Source organism: Thermobia domestica, chromosome 8 (genome assembly GCF_964235325.1).
Source record: "Thermobia domestica chromosome 8, izTheDome1.hap1.1, whole genome shotgun sequence".
In the NCBI taxonomy this organism is placed as follows: Eukaryota; Metazoa; Arthropoda; class Insecta; order Zygentoma; family Lepismatidae; genus Thermobia; species Thermobia domestica.
Window position 1 is genome coordinate 17,061,604 of NC_137461.1, and position 14,061 is coordinate 17,075,664.

The 14,061-nt window shown below is 37.2% G+C and overlaps 1 protein-coding gene across 3 annotated transcripts in view; it reads right to left on the reverse strand.

The window, feature by feature from the left end:
• The window catches only part of LOC145692723 (Na(+)/citrate cotransporter-like), a 69,641-nt gene extending 56,755 nt beyond the window's left edge, over positions 1–12,886 (reverse strand). Inside the window, exons 1-3 of one of the 3 annotated variants that reach the window (XM_081768146.1) lie at positions 12,774–12,886; positions 3,283–3,710; positions 773–1,038 (exon numbers count right to left, since the gene is read on the reverse strand). In XM_081768146.1, the coding sequence (XP_081624272.1) occupies positions 773–1,038; positions 3,283–3,549 (533 nt within the window). In that variant the 5' untranslated portion in view covers positions 3,550–3,710; positions 12,774–12,886. Of the gene's footprint in view, positions 1–772; positions 1,039–3,282; positions 3,711–12,569 lie in introns of all 3 variants that reach the window. The other 2 variants (XM_081768147.1, XM_081768144.1) reach the window with 2 other exon arrangements.
• Between the last annotated feature and the right edge of the window lie 1,175 nt (positions 12,887–14,061).

The following is a 14,061-nucleotide window of genomic DNA, read 5'->3' on the forward strand; positions in this document are numbered from 1 at the left end:
TTTCAGAACAATAGCTTTTTTTTTTGTAATTTGTGTTCACCATGTTGAGTCCGCCATTTTGATTTGTAATCATTTGATGTCAGATTCGTATTCAGCTACCTTTTAAACCTATATATACCACGTCTCAAAACAATTACATCATAACTTCCTATTTTGTTCACGTTTTTTGGTGTTTCGGAGCGTACCTTGTTCTGAAATTCAAATGGACGCCAGGGCCCCTACAGGGCCCATTCAAGCGAAATATTTCACCTGTGAAGTGTACTCAGAGTACCCTTTCCAACGATATACAACACATCAGGATCCCCGCGTACCACTTCTAGTATTTCCCTAGTGAGCCACCGTGCCCCTATAAGGCGAGATAAAAGTATATGATAATATGAATATCATTTGTAGGTAAAATATACCAGTCATTTTACAAATTTTCAAAAAATACCTACGGGCATCAGGCGAAGCCTTTTGAATATGGATGTCTAGCAACCGTATTACCGGGAAGATTCATGGAATGTAATTTAAACTATGTACGCACTTCGGGTTTTATTTTGAGTCGTTATGACATGTGTTTTACCGTACTAATGGCTTGACTAACGCTTGAATCATATGGTAGTCAAATCTTTACTATGATGCTAATCACAAACAAGAACGGCTCTGTTCATATGTATCTTGGTTGGAAAGGAAGTAAAACTGTAAACTAAGAGTCCGTAATAAGTATGTGGCAAATACTTTTTCAACATATGAACGTAACTATGTATATAATAAGGGAAGAATATCTCACCTTACTTTTCCGTAAGCGAAACATTTGAGGGAGAACAAGGCATACCTCCTGTGGAGATTAGACTCCTGAAGAGCTACAGATAATGCCACAGAAGCAATGAAAAATAGAACAGCGTTGTTTGCAAACACTCCACAGACTGCTCCACTACCCATGATATTAGCTAACGGATAGCCGAGAACGGGGATAAACGAAGTAGCACTGAGAGGTAACGCCTCTGTCACCCAGTAAATGATCATTATAAGAATGATGTAGCCGCACCATATAGCCTGAAAACAACAGTTTTATTATGAGAAGACAATAGTTGATTAATATGAGCTTTTGTATATTAGCTATTGCTACAAGTTAATTAATACTAGGGGGAGCCTGAAAATAAGTTTCCTCAGGCGACTGTGGACAGAGGTGTAGAGACAGGACCGAAAATAGCATGTGACATTCAAAAATCAGACATACCTTCATTTTTCCACATAAGTACCATGTACATTGAGACAGTTGTCGTACGGTATATAAGCTTCAAAAACCCTTCCAGGAAAAATTCAGGGCTCTGCATATGAAAGAAGCTTCTGTGACTTCTGCATTGCTTCCAAAGTGCCTACCGCTGGGAGTTTTCTTTAAAGCCGGAAACAGATGGAAGCCATTGGGTTATGTCATCCACCATCCTGACATTTTCGTCTGTAGTGGCTGTGCCCGTCTTTCCAGGCCTCGGTGTATCCAGCACTTGTTGCCACCCTTCACTGAATTGGCGACACCATCTCCGCACCATTTGTTTCGACATCACATCAGGCCCATACACTTCTACGAGGCGGTTATGGATTGCTGCTCCCGAGAAACCACGTGCCCATTCATTGTGGACAACCCACTCACTTTTCCTCCTTTGATCACGACGTCAAACCTCCATAGCTACCAACTTAGACTGAGACTCTCCGCTTTACGCAGGCGCTGTGACGGCGCCATTTGCAGGATCGCGGGTGAACCATACCCATTTATATCTGGGTGTATTGCGCGTACAACCTCTGTCTTGTCCCCCCCTTCCCTCCCGTTGCTGTTCGCTTTTCTGGGGAAAACGAGAGGGGAAACTTATTTTCGGATTCCCCCTCGTTCAAGTTAATTTCCTACGAGTTAAGTAATACGAGATGGTTTTCCTTGTTCACTTCATGCAGAAACTTATATTAATTAACTATTGCAGTACAAGCTTGTACATGAAGTGAACAAGGAGAATCAACTCGAAAAGTAATTATTACTATGCTGCTCTGTGATGTTTCAAGTTGAGGGTTAAAATTTAGTAAGAAAAGGAATATTTTAATGAGGATTTCGTTATTTTATAATTTCACCCGGCCTTTTGACGTTCATGTTCTTTGCTGAGATTCTTATTCCTAAGCTCCCATCAAGGGAGAAAATTGCTTGGTTACAATTTGAGTAGAATGAAAATTAACTGAAAAACAAGGGAGATACTTAACGTAGCGACGTTTGTCACGCGTTGTGCTGGAATACTACCAACCAGACTATAACACTAGGACAAATATCCTATCACTTGTTAATAATTCAATTCTGTCCTATACTCTCTTACGTTGTCCATTCTCTAGGGTTATAGAAGGAAATAATACTATTGAAAGTAAGTCACATTTTAGAAGTGGTTGGAAAGGTATATTGTGCAAGAAAGTAACGCTAAAATTGGTTTAAAAAAAACCTGTTAGCTTAAAGAGAAATTGAAAAATCTATTAGGAGAAAGAAAAATTTTGGAGACATTCTGATAGCAGGAATAACAGGTTGAAAACAACCTGGTAGCAGAAATAATTAGTTGAAAACAACCTGGTAGCAGAAATAATTAGTTGAAAATAACCTGGTAGTTAAAATAATTGGTTCGAAAATCTATCAGCAAAAATAATTAGTTAAAAGCAATCTGGTAGCCGAAAGAATTGGTTGGAAATAGCCTGCTTGATAAAGGCAATCTATTAGCAACAATAAATTGTTCAGAGGTCTGTTAGCAGAAATAATTTGTTGGAAACAGCCTGTACTAAGCAAGTATTGACCCTTAGATAGCGTAGAAAATTCAGTTGAACACGAAGCTAACGAACGTTAATTTCCAGGTTTCCCGCTGATTTAGTGGCCTGCTAGCATACGTGCATTTGCTCCCAGATTCCATTTCCGATGGAAGATAGTTAAACGCATTGCGTATGCCTCTACGAAGATTTCCAACAAAAATTATTTCTCTATAATTTAGTGAGAGCGTAAAGTGCTTACGTTACCTCATCAATGATTTCAGAATAGAGTTACATATAAGAAAGTTCTGAAATTAAGAAGCACAGAGTGAAGAAGGTATAGGTTTAGGTAACGTTAATTCATCTACAAAGTACTCTGCATTTCGCAAAAACCAATGATGTTACCAATTTCTTCTTTGCTACTCCTAAATGCTGAGTCACATATGTTTGACATTCAGCTGGTGGATAGACTGTTCATTATTCTAAATGCTCTTATAGTAAACATGTTTATGATAACATCCTGGGCTAACTTACCGTTCTGGAATCGAATGTTAAAGGCAGTGGAAGAAGCAACAAGGGAACACAAATAACTATAAGACTGTTACGAAATTCCCAAATGGTTCTGCAGAGCATGTTGGTACAATTCTTTGAAGTTTTTCTGGTCTTAGGAGTTGTTGGTTCATTCTCTTCCACTGTGATTAATTCTTCGGACATTGTTTCTGGCTCTGCTTCTTCCGTCGTTGTCGGTTCCATTATATTTTGTTGGAATGACTCTGCTTCTTCCGTCGTTGTCGGTTCCATTATATTTTGTTGGAATTCTTAATGGCCGATTGAAAAATCTTCTAATTCCTTGCTACTGACATTATTCGGTCCAGCAGATCGTTACTTGTGACATATTTAGGAAAATTTCAACTCCACGTTTATAATTTTACGAGCATTTGATTCGTTACTGGAACCTGAAACTATACAAAAAAAAGTCTGAACAATATATATATATATATATATATATATATTAAATATAAGCAAGAAATATTTCTTAAAGGTTTATTTCCAAGTTCCATAATTCTTTGAGTGATTACTAAACTTTCAATCTCTTTCGGGAATGTTTCTTGGGATATGGAAAAAAGGTTAGATTTTATGCTGAATGTAAGAAAAAATATTAGAATCTGCTATGAATTTTATGTAAAGATTGACTTGTTGCTTGAAACTGCCACCACAATGAGTTTCAGATTAAATCCAATTTCTTGGACCAACGGATCATCAGGGGTTGGTGATCGTGGTTATTCCCAAATAAATATTTCCATGGGATGAGACAAACTTTCATGAGGAGAGACGAGACAAAACTCCTTCCATACTAACACCTTCCGAGAAAAGACATCACTTTCACGACACCTCCTCGAGATTCGATTGAATGTTTGTCTCGTCGGCTGACCTATCCTCAAAGAACTATGAAACTTAAAAAATAAGTCCTTGATAAAAGACATTAACCTTATATTCTAATACAAGGATGTAGAGTGAGTATTTCATTTAATGTTTTCCGCTCTGAAAGTTTTCCCAAAAGCAGGTTCTAGTATTTGTACGAAGTGAAGCCCTAACCCTTAATTACTCGCGCGGGGTGATCACAGACTCCCAAACAGGTAAGCTATGTGTTGCTAGCCACAAGTCCTGATGAAAAAATATAAAAAAGGTCTCAAAAGAAGTACAAAAAATCTAATTGCAGCAAATACTTTTAAAAACATGTCTAGAGATATGCTACATTGTCTTAATTATTTAAAAAATATATTTTTTTATTGTAAAAAAGTAATACTACTGTCACAAAAAAGGGCTCGAGTACTTACGGGCTAAACTAGTTGAACAAGTACTTCTTGACCTGTGATTCGGAAATCTATATGAAAAACCAGAAATTGGAAGTGAAAGGACTGGATGAGAATTAAGTTTAGAAATATTAGGCCTATTTATACAAGAGCTGAGCAATTACGTCTTAATTACGTAAATATTAACTTAACACTCCTTGGACATAAGGCATTGTCACTTCTCAGTGTCAAAAACATAAATCTTTCTACACTACGGTCGGTTGGAAAAAGTGAACTTTCGAACATCGAATTATAAAGTAAAAATTGTTTTTGAAAATCGTATGCTTTATCTTCAGTTCGCGCAAAGGTTTTAACATTTTTAAAAAGTAGCCAAAAACACCAATTATTGCTATATAGCTCAAATTTTAAAATCTTTTTTCACTTTGCGAAAAACAGCACGAAATTACTTTATTTTACCTCCTTTATATTAGTAAAAATATTTTTAAAATTACAGCGGTACATTTAGAGTTCGCGTATACGATCTAAAATTAGTAAATTACGGCGAAAATTTCTTCATAGTACAAACAATCGCACTCTTGCACAGTACTACAAACAGAAGGTAGATGGCAGTACAATCCTAGTTTCCAAAGCGGCGTCCATGCGGCAGAAAGCATTCTCTGTTTTGGAATATGAGAAATGTCTTTCTGTTGTTTTCGTACAGCGTGCATTTCGTAGACAGTTCGCAACTCAACCGCCAGATCCCTAAAGCATTCTGAGATGGTTCCGACACTTTAAGGTCACTAGTTGGCTGTGTAATAATAAAAGTACAGGACTTCCAAGTGTTTTATTCCATCCCGTTAGATTGGGAGATGTGGTGAACGTAACTTAGTGTTTCTCTAATGGCCTCCTAGTTCTCCCGAAATAACAGTTTGTGCTTTTCTGCGAACATGTGAAAGACAATTATGTCTCTACTACTAACAATTTTGGGGAAGCTCCAGAATTGCATTATAGCTTGATTTACGACCATTAGTAGGGGTATACTGGAGCGCATGTGAAGTGAACTAAATTACTGCATATAGACTCCTTATCTGTGTCGTGCGCCCAAGAGAAGCCACATCGAATATTTTTGAAACTTTGATAGCTTCTGTATATTTTCATGTGTCATTCGTTATTGTATGTGTTCCAATTTTTTCAGACCCAATGAATAATTTATAATAATCCTGTATTTAGCATTCATCCTTCTGTACTTTTCACATAAAATTATTTTCAACTCGAAATCTCGCACGGACTTCGACAACCTCACATGGGCATGTTAATGAACCACCATCACGCCTTTTGTTCCATCTAGATCAAACATCTAAAAATCCTGAAGTATGAGTTTAATCATTTTAAATGGAAAACTCAAACTAGAGACCTGCACGGGCCGAATTTTTCGGGCCGCGCCCAATCCAGCCCGAATGTACGTAGGCCCGGCCCGGCCCGGGCCCGATAAATTTTCGAAGTTTCATTTTGTAACATTTTTCACGGGCACACTTCTTCAACGTTTGCCTTTATTCTAATTATCGTTTAACGAATGTCAATAATTACACTGTTCAACAAATTTTGATCGAAAGTATGTAAATTCTTTGAAATTGCGATTTTTACATTCATTTAAGCATAATATGAAAGGAAATGATAATAGAAGAATTTTCTTAGCTCAGGTTGTGAAAAAAAACGACCTTGTACAACAGTAGCTGTATATATACAAATGTATTAATATTTATAGAACATTTAAGCAAAATCCTTGTGAAAACCTATATTTCACCTTTTTTTTTTATCTATTTCACTGTGATGTGATAAGCTGGGAGTTAAGAAGTACCCTAACCTATAGCTTTCTATACCCTTGTACTTCCTTTTTCAAAATTGCGCAAATACCAGTTTCACAGAGATACAGAAAATAAAGTAACCGTGGTCAAGTTAAACATTAACAATTCCGTAATAGAAATCAGTATTAACATCAAAACATGAAAAATATGTACAAATACCTTTTTGTGCAAGAACTACACTGCAATGTAGACAAAAGTTTCAAGTGATCCCTTGTACAGGATTATGTTTATTTTTTTTTTTTTTTGAACGTCTTCGCTTGGCTTACCTTTTGTAGGTTACATCTGGAGCATCCCTTGCAATAGTCCAACAGTAGTTGGCCAATATGTTAGAACTCCACTTTCCCTCATATCTCTCTGCTCCCGCCAAGTGAACTTTGTGGTGGACAAACACCGTGTGCGTGGGTTTTCTCGGGGTTCTCCCGTTTCCTCCCACTTTCTTCATTCCACCATATCATTCATTATTCATTATCACCGTCTCCTTTAGCCTAACCGGCATAACCGTGGGACGTAAAACTCAAAATTTCATTTCATTTTCATTTTTCCCTCATATCCCTTCTCCATGGCTGCAATATCTTGATGGAAACGCTCACCATGTTCGTCACTTACTGCTCCACAATCTTCGGGAAAGAAGTCTAGATGTGAATGAAGAAAGTGGAGTTTCAGAGACATATTGCAACCAAGATTTTCGTAGCACAATAACAACTTTGCTACCAGTTGTTTGTAATTTGTTGCTCGGTGTCTTCCCAAGAACTGTGAACAAACACTCTTCAAGCTTTCCCACGCAGCTTTCTCCGCACCTTGGAGAATTTCGTCGAACTTGTGCTCTTTGAATAGTTGCCTAATCTGTGGCCCTATGAAAACACCCTCTTTAACTTTGGCATCACTTACTCGAGGGAATTGTCCTCTTAGGTACTTATAGGCCTCATTCTCTTGGTTCATGCTCTTAACAAAACTTTTCATAAGACCTAATTTAATATGTAGAGGGGGAAGCAAAATTCGGTTACGATCTACCAGTGGTTCATGCTGCACATTTTTCACTCCCGGCTGAAGAGTTTCTCTGGTATCCAATTACATCTCTACTGTCCCATTCACATATAAAGCAACAATACTTTGTATACCCTAACTGCATACCTAGCAACAGTGCTATTACTTTAAGGTCACCACAAATGAGCCACTGAAAATCGTAATATTTAATGGCTTGAAGTAAACGTTTCAAGTTTTCATAAGATTCCTTCACATGAACTGCGTAACCTACAGGAATTGAAGGAAGTTCATATCCAATATGTAAAAGCACTGCCTTTAAACTCACCTTGGACGAATCTATAAAGAGCCTCCACTCCGTAGGTTCGTAATTAATTTTAAGTGCCCTCATGAGACCATTTACATCTGTAATGCCACAAGTGTATCTTCCATAGTAAAAAAAAAAAGTGAACATCTTCTCCCTATTCCGATACACTGAAATATTTACTTTTTCCTGCAATAAATTCCATTGCTTTAAGCTTGACGCTAAAATTTCGGCTTTGCTTTTCGAGAGTCCAAGTTTCTGATTAGATTACTTAGTTCCTCTTGAGTAAGTCTATGTGGTTCACATGGAGGTTCTTCTACAACAAACGTAGGGTCTTTTGAAGTACTTGATTCAGGAGCTTCAACTTCTTGATCATCATCAGAAAAAAGATCGTATTCTTTAGGTGGGTCAGGAACAAGTAGTCCTTCTCCATGTGGAACAGAGCGCATTGCAGAAGGAATGTTAGGATAGATCAAGGCCCGCTTCTTCTTCGTGGAAATTCCCTTCTTGACGGAAGAAACCGTACAAAAATAATAGTCTCTGATGTGGTCGCTTGGCTCTCTCTAAATCATGGGCACTGCAAAAGGCATTGAGCGCTCCTTCCCATTAATCCAATTTCTAGACTGCTGGCACAAGTGTTACACACAATGTGGGGTGCCCAAGATTTATCTTGGTCTCCAATTTTACAACCAAAGTAATATTGATAGGCTTTTCTTATTAGTGGTGTTATAGTCTGCTTTTGTAAGGACAATGTCACTTCCCCACACACGTAGCAGAAGCTATCCGCACTGTTTACACAATTTCGCGGCATTTTTGTTTATTGAAATCCTCAAAATGTCACTTGAAATAGTTCCGACAACTATTTAAAAATATACATTCGAAATACCAGTATTTTTGCGTACTTGTAGTTGTATTTTTATGTCCTGCACTACACAAACGTCACACCCAAAACGCTGATAACTGCACTAAACCTGTCTTTTCTAACAATAGCAGAACTCTACTGAGATAAGGAACACAATGAAACCGAGCGTTCATATAGTTTCTCCAGTGTTGCCGTATCAGTGTAACATTTTACCCCAAACGAAGCGAATATATTTATTTTTAAATCGTTATTATTAGACATGCCTGTAAAACGAAAAGTAGAGCTAATATTTGAAAATAACTTTCAAATTCGTGATCAGCACCACAAAATCAATAAGAATTAGCTGATTTTGTTCAATTTACATTTTCGTTGTTGAACAGTGTTATTAAAGAATTGCAATTAATCGGCCCCAGCCCGGCCCGACCTGAAGAGAAATCAGTGTCGGCCCGCCCAAGCCCGGCCCGGCCCAAGTAAATAATGGAGTCGGCCTGCCCAAGCCCGGCCCGTGCAGGTCTCTAACTCAACACCAAATTTCATAACACTAACCCTTGACTCTGACATACGAGCATCTTATTATAATAATTGCAACTTCCGTACCCTCTTCCGCGTCAAATTTCCAAAACTTCTTCGTTAGTTTTATCTCACGTCACAAGTCCTTTGTACTGTCCAAATTTCAAGATTCTAACTTAAAGAGTAGTGATGAGCAATGCAAGACCAAGACCAATACCCGGGTGGTGTTGCTCTTGCATACCCAGTCTTGGTCTTGGTCTTGGTCTTACTTGCAAGAGTCCTGCAAGTGTTGCTTTTAGGAATTCTTATGCTTTTCATAGGTAAATTTTACTCTGGATATAAGGGATAATAAATTCTACAATGCACCAATAGTAACGGAAACACAATGTATGTTTCTAAATGTAGTTTACCTTCGTGTAAGTATGATGATAGTGTACAACATAGGCGATGACCTTTATTTATTTTTCAATGGATGCCTACGCTTATAAGATAATTCACGTTTCTTAATCTTTTTATATTTTTTAACAAATCCAATACTCCATAGGTTCCCAAACTGGGGAAGCGACACCTGAGACTCATGAAAGAAAATCAAGACGGCACAGATTCCTGAAATACCATTAATTGCAAAATTATTTTTACACTCTAAAGTAGTCCGTTTTTTTCTTTTTGACCACGATTAGCTAATCCTTGTATTGAACAAACTTCCAATTAAGTATTAAGATTTTGTTTTACTGATTCCAGTATGTACTCTATGTGGTAGAAATATGGACACTACGCAAAATGATGAAGAAAATTGCAGGCTTTCGAAACTTGAGCATGGAGAAAAAAGGAGAGAATTAGCAGGGTTGAACGTAAAACGAATAAGAAGGTGTGAAAAATAGTAGCAGTATGGTGGGAAAGAAGAATTTTAGATGTAATTAAGAGGAGGAAGAGGAACTGGTTGGGATATTGACTGAGGAGAAACTATGTTATGAGGGACGTGCTAGAGGGTATGGTGGAAGGAAAAAGTTGGAGGGAACGAAGGAGACTAGTTGAAAGCAGGTATTAAAACAGAAAATTGCTGCGTCAAGACGAATAGACTAGCCGAGAACTACTACATCGAAGCTACTCAGTTGCAGCAAGTGAACTGCCAACAATGGCAGAATAGCTATGATGATGATGATGATATGTTTAGCAATATTCAAAGCTCTTAATATTTTAGAATAATTTGAGTGAAAATTGAAAACGACGAAACTGTAAATGTCTTTTGTGTAAAATCAATTTATATAAATACTTTTGACCTATATTAGAAATACAAAATAACGATATCAAACTCCAAGTTATTTGAAATATCTGTACAAAATCATTCTCACTTGTGAATATGGATTATTTATTGTGTAATGTTATATCACTCAATCTTCGATGTGTCGATATACCTAAGGAGGGTAAAAGTTACATTGACAAACAATTGTTCAACGTATAAGTATCCGGCCATGAAATCAAGCTTGTGGTTACATGCACTAAGATTTTGTCAATGTCATGAAAACTTTTTATTTCGATATTAATTTTATGAGTACACATTAAAAAAAAAAAAAATCCAACGAATACTTGAGCCTTGGAGCCAAGACACTCATGTAGTCGGCACCTATGGTGTACGAAATTGCCGATGTTCAGTACTACATTTTTATTTAGTTTTGAAAGAAGAACGCCAATAATATGTTTTGAAATGAAGTGAAATATCTAGTTTAACGTCCCACGATTTGTCACCGCGGCTAAGGGAGACGGTGATGATTAGAAATAATTAAAATGTGTAATGAAGAAAGTAGAAGGGAAACCCCGAGAAAACTCACGCACACGGTGCTTGTCCACCAAAACAGCCCACGTCTCAAGCTGGGATCGAACCAGGGACTACATGCAACACAGATGAACGCTCTACCACTGAGCCGGTACTTGTGCAAGACTTGAGCAAGAGTCTTGGTCTTGGTCTTGCAGGTATGCTCTTGGTCTTGGTCTTGCATCGGGATTCCTGGTATTGCTTTTGGTCTTGGTCTTGCACGCAAGACTCTTGCACAAACTACAAGACCAAAACTCTTGTGCTCATCACTATTAAAGAATTAGCCTAGGCATTCATCAAACAGAGCAATTCTCATAATTACTTTGGTGTAGATTTATTGTATGGATCCATACTTAATTCATTGCATATACTTCTTTTTCAGTAAATCTACTCTCTGTATCTTAAACAATAATTTTCATAGTATGAACTTGCATTCTCGGTGCATATTTAGTTTAAGAGGGCTTCAGTGTACTTATATCATAAAAAGCGGTAACCAACTTGTGCTAGGTTCCTACTAAAAAGCACAACGTTATCTAACTGAATTAGGGCAGGGGCACAGCAGGAGAGCCCGTGTGAGGTTGCATCCGTAGGGAGCAGATAGTGGTAATATACATAAATGAGGACAACGTACAACAATATATATGGGGTAAAACATTTACTTTACATGTTGGATTATGTAGGGTACGTTATGCTGGACGTTACAAGAAATATTTCGATATGTTTTCATTGCTTGCACATGATGTTCTAAAATGAACTAAAATTCTGGTGCAGTTATAGTATACGGATCCATAGATTTATAAAAATTTACAGAAGACATTTCTAATAATATTTTAATAGAGTAGTGTATAAGTAATGGGAATATGGTGTGCACTTACCTCTGAGATACGTATTTAGGTGGAAATATAGAAATTAAAGTCGAACCTGAAAGTAATAGAGTCGAATCAGTGACTCCTATTATTGAAATGCACGTAATCTTCTATAAGCTACCATAAAAATTTGAGAAGTCTGAAATTTCATCATTTTATGTCGACAGCAGAAACCAACCAACCCCTGCGGGGCTTGTAACCCGTTCCTACTCCTTCTACTACTTACTCCTACTTCTATTTCTACTATTACTACTACTACTACTACTTCTACTCTTACTACTACACCTACTCCTACTCCTACTACTGCTACTCCTACCAGTACACCTACTCCTACACTTCTACTTACTTCTACTCCTCCTCCTACTACTACTCTTACTACTACACCTACTCCTGCCCTTACTCCTCCCAATACTACTACTCTTACTACTACGAAACCTACTCCTCCTACTACTACTTCTACTACACCTACTCCTATTACTGCTACACGTACTCCTCCTCCTACTACTACTACTTCTACACCTACTCCTAGTTATACTATGGATTCGTATAGTAAAACTACACATTGCTTGGTGTAGCTTGCAGAAGCTCTGTTAAGTGAATCTGCACCGGAGAATGGAAGAGCACACACCTCGAAAATGATTGCTGAAGGTAGGCCTACAGAAAATAAAATCACAGAGAAACAAGTATTTTTTTAATGAATTTCTGTGTGGATCCGTATAGTAAAACTGCACGAAAATTCTTTGCGTAAATTTCAGAAATGTACATTAAATCGGCATCATTATTTTAACATTACAAATTAGAACACATTTAATATCAGTCAAACTTACGAATACATATGGATGGATATTCAGTGTTCCAAGCAGCAAAGAACATACTCAGTTACTGTTAAAATCTATTTATTCTCTTTTTTATTATAAATTAAACCAAATATTAATGATTGTGAGTACTCGTGCACTTAATCTTGGTACTCCATTAAAACAAATATTTTTTTATCGCATCTCATTTGATCGTTGTAATAAATAAATGTTTACCATGTTAAACGTTTATTGTAGATCTTGTTCGTCTTCGCATATTTCTCAATTAAGTGCTTCGGGAATTCTCCTCTGAACAATGTCACTCATTTTAAATACGAAGCTGTCAAACGTAATGTATACTTCTCGTATACACTGGCGCAAATCCTTGGCGGATGAGGGGGACATCCCGCTATATCTTGGAACTGGGGGGACTGTCCCCCAATAATCCGATTTGAAGTGTGTGTTTTGTTTTGGAGGGGGAGAGATGAGAATTGTGTCCGACTGCTACAAAGGAAAGTGAGATGAAACTGATGTCCCTTGGCTTGTTCCATTTTCACTATTTTATCTACATCGCCTGATATATAATATACAACAGGTTACTTCAGAAATCAGATTCACCTACCGTAATATGAGTTTCATCTTTCCCCTCCAGAATAAGCCTCAAATCTGTCCCCCTCCTAATGTTGAAGATGCTCCTCTGACCTCCACAGCATTGTTTTTCAACTTCATAAATACATAATTTTTAAATAAAAGATTAAGGGAACGGTCTTACACCCCCTTCCCAATGTTGAAGACAAATTTGCGCCGATGTTTGTATGTGACATTGATCAGACTCAAAATTAATAAAAGCAGCTTTCACTACAATTAATGCATTTGGTTTTTCGCAAAACATTTCCACTTAGCATATTTGACATTTTCAAATAAGTAATCAGTAAACTATTTACCTAAAAAATTTGCAAAACTTGTGTTCAGATAGTCTGAGCCATTCCATATTACCAATTGAACTATAGTAGAATCTACTTAACCGTATTAACGATTAGATCTGCCGGACAAAAGGGATAAGACAGAAAGTTTTATTGGAATTACTCTCTGCGAAGTATAGACTATTTTTCTATCTTGACTGTTTTAAGTTTAAAAACTCAGCTAGGGAACACGTAACTGATAATTCCGTTTAAGAGATTAGATGAACAAAGTTTATTCGGACCAATAGGTAAAGCTGACAAAGTCAGTTCCAGAGTCACAAAGTTGCTACGTAACATCCTGATAATAAAGCGAGCCACTTCATCGGGCCAACATCTATGGTATTATAAAGTCAGATATAAGTAAAACGTTTAATTCATAAGCTACCAGAATTTACTGCAGAACATTTCCTTATGTGTAAGTTCGCTATTGTAAACCGATAGAACAAGCCAAGAAAAATAAGCAACTAATCTTCATATTTGACACAACATAGATGTTTTAATTGAAGCACCACGAATCGTGATGTGTATAAGTAGCTTGAAGCAAACTTTTTAAATAAGAACTC